The sequence below is a fragment of the Pinus tabuliformis genome, chromosome 1_1 (assembly GCF_031772625.1).
Source record: "Pinus tabuliformis cultivar Carrire ecotype Pingquan chromosome 1_1, CPIR1, whole genome shotgun sequence".
Classification (NCBI taxonomy): Eukaryota; Viridiplantae; Streptophyta; class Pinopsida; order Pinales; family Pinaceae; genus Pinus; species Pinus tabuliformis.
Window position 1 is genome coordinate 619,371,464 of NC_142297.1, and position 5,718 is coordinate 619,377,181.

The 5,718-nt window shown below is 40.5% G+C and overlaps 1 protein-coding gene across 1 annotated transcript; it reads right to left on the reverse strand.

Annotated features, from left to right (window-relative positions):
• Positions 1–518: 518 nt before the first annotated feature.
• LOC149214838 (uncharacterized) lies at positions 519–1,445 on the reverse strand. Its single transcript, XM_089389519.1, has one exon. It carries the CDS (start codon positions 1,443–1,445, stop codon positions 519–521), a length of 927 nt encoding a protein of 308 aa, XP_089245645.1.
• Positions 1,446–5,718: the final 4,273 nt, after the last annotated feature.

Below are 5,718 nucleotides of genomic sequence, written 5' to 3' on the forward strand. Positions count from 1 at the left end.
TTACATAGAGCAATGGGTCTAAAGCCCTAGGGCTCTTCAGACTTAGCATCTTTAGGAATAAGAGATAAGAGAGTTGAGTTTAAGCCTGTACTTACCTTCTGATTTCTTCTTGATTCTTCCACCACGTCTAGGATATCTTGGCCCAAAAATTTCCATCCTGCTTGGTAGAATTCTGCTGTAAACCCGTCAGGACCAGGGGCTTTATTCTTCTTCATCCCTTTCACAATTTCTTCTACCTCTTCCAGAGTAGTTTCCCTCATCAGGGCTAGATTTTGATCCCTTGTGATCATGCTTGGAATCTCATTGCGTATTCTCTCAGTGGCTCCTCGTCGATCTACCTCAGATTCTATAAGGAGTTCTTTGAAGTGGTTTACCAGAATTTGTTCCATTTCCTCATGCTGTGTTACTCGTAGTCCTTCTTCATCTTTTATGGAGAAGATTCTATTTCTCTGTCTTCGCTAGATCATTGCATGATGGAAGAATTTTGTATTCCTTTCCCCTTCTCATAGCCAATTCACTCAAGATTTTTGTCTCCATAGAATCTCTTCTTGTTTCCTTATTTCTTCCATCTGCCCTATCAGAATCCCTTCTTCTCTGGCTAACTCCTCACTTCTACTTGCAATTATTATTTCTTGTTGGATCTTCTTCATCTTCTGATCTAGAAGCTGTTGGTCCTTAAAGATGTTTCCAAATTCCTCTTTGTTCCATTTTTTGATGTTTCCTTTTAGTTCCTTTAATTTTAGCTGGAAGGTCTGCATCCTGTTTCTTCCCCTTTGTTGACTTTGTTTCCACCATTCTTCTACTTTCATCATAAAATTTTGATCCCTGAGCCAGAAGGCTTCGAACCTGAAGGGCTTTTTCTTGGGGCTGGCTTTGATGTCAAGTTCTATTTTGATCGGCCAGTGGTCCGATCCCATTCCCGGTAGAATCATTGCTTCAATGAAAATGTCCCGATTTATAATCTGTTCTGACAGTAGAAATCTATCTAGTCTGGAGGCGATTTGATGTCTACCTCCCCTTCTATTGTTCCATGTGTAGATCCCGTTTGTTGTCTGAATATCTACCAACCTTTGTTCTGCTATCATATCTCCAAAGGCTTCCATATCTGCATCTGTTCTTCTGAGGCCTCCCCTTTTCTCATTTAGGGATGTGATCATGTTGAAATCTCCTCCTACAATCCATGGAAAGGCTAGAAACATGGAACGTATAATTTCCAGGTTCTGAAGAAAATTCCTGCGTTTGCCTGGTATGTGAGGACCATATACATTGGATAAAAGCACCCATTTCTGGGATCCTATATTCCTGAATCTTCCTGAAAAAATTCGAGGTAGATTATTCCAGTCTTCAAATTGAACCTCCTCTGGATTCCAGAGGATTGCCACACCTCCCGCGCTACCTATAGAATCTTGACCAATTATCTCATAATGTGGCTTGAAGTTGCTCATAACTTCTTTTAGTTTTTTTCTTGAATTTTTGTTTCTTTAACTAGAATTATATTGGGTTTATCTTTTTTTAGCCTCTCTTTCAGATATCTTTGTTTCCCCTTACTATTCAGCCCTCTGATATTCCAGGTTATGATGATCATTTCAACAATTTGAGGGGTTGTTGGAATACCTTCGACAATGGCACCACTCTTCCTGAGTTTACTAGCATCTCTCCAACCATTTGGATGGTCTCGCTCATAGGTCTTCTTCCTCTTTTCCTTCCTCCTTTCCCTATAGTACCTACTTCTGTGCTTTGTCCTCCTTGCGTCCCTAGCTATTCTGGCTGATTTGTTATTATTATCCCTCATTTCTCCTTGTATCTTTGGAACATGTCTTTGTATATTTGTTTCTAGTCTTCGGGTATGAATCTTTCATCCAAATGTCGCCATTCTTGCAGAAGTCTCTTCATAACCTGTTCTTCTTCTCCTTCTTTGTCCTGTTGTGGGTCTATCTCCATTTGGTTCCGTTCTTGAGGTCGATCTATCTTCTTCCCCTCCTTTTCTATCTCCATATTGTTTGACAGCTGATTCTTTCCTTTGTTTTTGTTTTTATGCTCCTCTGTTTCATCTTCACCATCCTCGCCCTCCGCTTCCATTTCTTCTTCTTGTAATACTTCAAACTGGTTCTGACTTTTTTTAGTACGTTCTGGAGAGAGTGAGTTTTGTTTAGTTTTTCTCTTTGGGGTTTTCTTCGCCTCAGTACTTCTGTAAACCCTTCATTGTCTCCTCCACTTTTCCTTCCCTCCTGTTTAGTATTCTCCTTTCTTCCCCCCAATTCTGTTGGTGTTTCATTAGTATTCATCGGGCAAGATTTATACAGATGGTCGTATTCATGGCACCGTCTGCATCTAAATGGAATGTGTTCATAATCGACTGGTTGTTGCCATACCTCATCATGGTATTCCACTTCAATATAATCCAGAAGCGGTTCTGTGATGTTCATGTAGACACAGATCCTGGCATATGATGTATATCTGCCTCTTTTGGTAGTTTCTGCCACCTTGACGAAGGTCCCAATTGAATTCCCAATCCCTTCTAGAATCTTTGGATCCCAAAACTCTATTGGAAGGCCAAACAGTCTAACCCATATTGGTGCTGCTAGCATTTTCTCTTTGTCTGGATTATAGCATTCTTCCCATTGCCTCATGAAAAGGCCTACATTATTGAAGAAGTATGGTCCCTCCTCAAAGATCCTCTCCTTATCTTCCAGATTTGCAAATATTACCGTGAAGAATCCCTTTGCCCCTAGTTTTAGATCAATATGTACCTTGGGCTTCCATCTCTGTTGCATCCAGTTAGTCAGGTCTTTCTCAGACAGCCATGTGCCTACAAACTTATAAATGAGAGCATGGTCTTTCATATATCCTCTGTACTCCTCAAGTTTATTGTTTGGAATAACAAACCTGGGTTTTTTTGTTGCTCGCGGCAGACATTTGTTCCCCGTCCTTGCTTGCCATATTGCCCCCATGACTGGCGTATCCTTGCTACGTCTCCCTGAGCCGCCGCTCGATCCATTCCGGCTTGTTTCTCCTGCTGCTACATTCTTATAGGAGGGGATCTCCCCCCCCCGCTCGGTTCTGTCATCTCTTTTGTCAGTCCTGTCTATTTTCGGGGTTTCTTCCTTCAATCGACCTAGCGTGGCTTGGTCTGAACTTCTGCAGGTGGATTCGGGTTCCCCTGCACCTTGACCAGGTGCAGGTCTGCCAGAGGCCGCCCGTTCCAAAACCCTAACCCTAATCATTCATCTTCGTCTTCGGCTTCAGCGCTCCAAATCCGTTTTTGTTATTCATGTTGTTTCCACCATTTATTTCAGGTTTATTATTTTGTATAATAATAAATAATATAAATATTATATATTTAAATGAAAATAATATTTATTAATATAAAAATATATATATTTAAATATAAATAGTTTATTTTTTTTCTTAGAAAAGAGTCATAATTTTATTTAATTTGAAACAAAGAACAAAATTACATTTGGTAAATGTATTTGGTTAGATAAGTCTTTCTTATGAGCAATAAAAAAAGAAAATTATAAAAATTACATAAAATATGTCAAAGTTAAGTGTGATAAAAATCACTTAACTTCTGGTTTTTTCTTTTTTTCTCTGAACTTTTTTGACAACCCCTCAGGGTTGGGAGCTGGTGGGCCCCAGTATTGTAGCAATAATGCTACAACTCCTGGAACTCCCCTCTTTAATTTTATCAACCCGGTAGTTCGTAACAAACTTGGAAGCGACGGTGCTGTATGCACAAGTACTAGCTCTTGCTGCAGCTGTCACTTGGTCAGCTGGCACAAGTCCACTAGGAGCTTAAGCCAACTTCTATGAGCTCTTAGAAGAAGCTTTTTTAATTGATGGATGAAAGCTAACTCGAAGGAAGCTAATCTAATTGCGAAAAGGAAATGAAAGCCAAAAAGGAACGCAAACCCTAGCAAACCTTAATTCTACCAGCTAGTCCTACTGACGCAAAGGAGAGCATGAAAACTACTGAAAGAGATGCCATTACTTCTAGGAAGGTAAAATGCATGTGTCTAAGTTATCACTATCTGAAGAAAACATCTTTTTGTATTTTTGATTAAGTTATTAGAATTATCATGCATGTGCTTTTAACTAGCTTTTCACTGTGCAGAGGTGGATCAAGGAGGAGAAGCGCTTGGGAAAGGTTGGGAAGGTTTAGAGAGGGTCTAAAGGGTCCCTAACACCCTTCCAGAGAGTCTCACAAAGTTTGGCTGCCAAGAAGCCGTGTTTATGAGCTTCTACAGGAAGTCTGCAGGGGTTCTACAGGACGTTCAGGATTTCTACAGGATGTTCTGTAATTCTTCTACAGGATGTTTCGAAATGGGATTTTGGAGCATGGATGGAGGGAAAAATATGGAGGAATGAGTATGGAGGTGAAATAGGGGTGTGAAGAGGCCTAGGACTTGGTGGATGAGGCTAAGGAGCGATTGGATTTGTTCAAGGATGGAGGAAGCGATGATGCACAAGAATGTAGGAATTAGGGCAAGGTGGGGAAAGTATGGCAAATGAAGGGTACGAATCATGGACTAAGGGTTGGAGCAGATTATCAGATGGATTATGGGTAGATAGAGAAGGATAACAGGTACTCTGCAAGTGGTTTTTCAAACTGAACAAACAAGGACATGCAAGAAAACAAAGATCTAGTTATGCTACCCTAATATGATCTAGCTAACAGTAACAAAAATGGACAACAGCTTTATTTATAACAAGAACCACGTACAACACGTGAGCAAGAACATTCCACAAGATCTGAATGCATGACTAACTCCTACCAATCTATCTTAAACATAAAAAGCTACTTTAACCATCAAGAGCAACCTAAATAACAAAGCAAGACTTAAATTTAAAGAGCAGATTTTATTCTAAGAATGTAGCGAAGACACATAAAGGTAAACAAAGGAGGTACTGGGCACTTGAGATGGGCCCAACCCCAAGAGCTACAGCCTCCTAAGAGAGATTTAGAGCTGGTGCAAAGCTGGATTCATCTTTATTGATCAAGAAATGAAGAGTTACATCAAAACTGTCCACAAGGAGAGCTTGAGAATGAGCTGAAAGCAAAGCTAATCTATTGCCTAAAAATCGAACTACAAAATGACTACAACAAGACTATGAAATGACTAACTACCAGCTACAAAATGACTAACCACTAGCTAACCAAAATGAGGCCCTAAGCCTTCTTATTTATACAAATTGAGGACCCCAACAGTCCTCCTAAACTTTAGGGACTCGGCTGCCCAAGACTTGTAGTTAACAACAGTCCTACTTGACTTGCTTGGCTGCCCTTGTGCTGATTGATTTGGTGGCCCTTGAACTCCGAGCTGATGGTGGAGAATTCGAGGTAAGGGCCCATAAATGAAGGGGACACCTTCCTACAAATCCTCCCCCTCGTTCTCCCACGAATTTGGCTGCCAATTGCTCATTAAGACCTTCAATTTTGTCTCCAAATTGACCAAAAAGGCTACACAAAGCACCCATTAGACTTGTTGGCATAATGACTAACCCAATTCACTCTATTAGCATAAATATAATCAAAAACATGCAATAAACTAATGAGAATGGTGGATTAAGTCAAATTAGGAGGTTGAATGAGCCCAAATAATTATCCATTTTTGGGGCTCATCATCACCCCCCTACTGAAAGTGTTGCTCATCCTCTGAGCAACCAATCTCTCTCCTCATCTTTGATGGCCCTGGTGGCCTCCTTGTCATGCCAAGC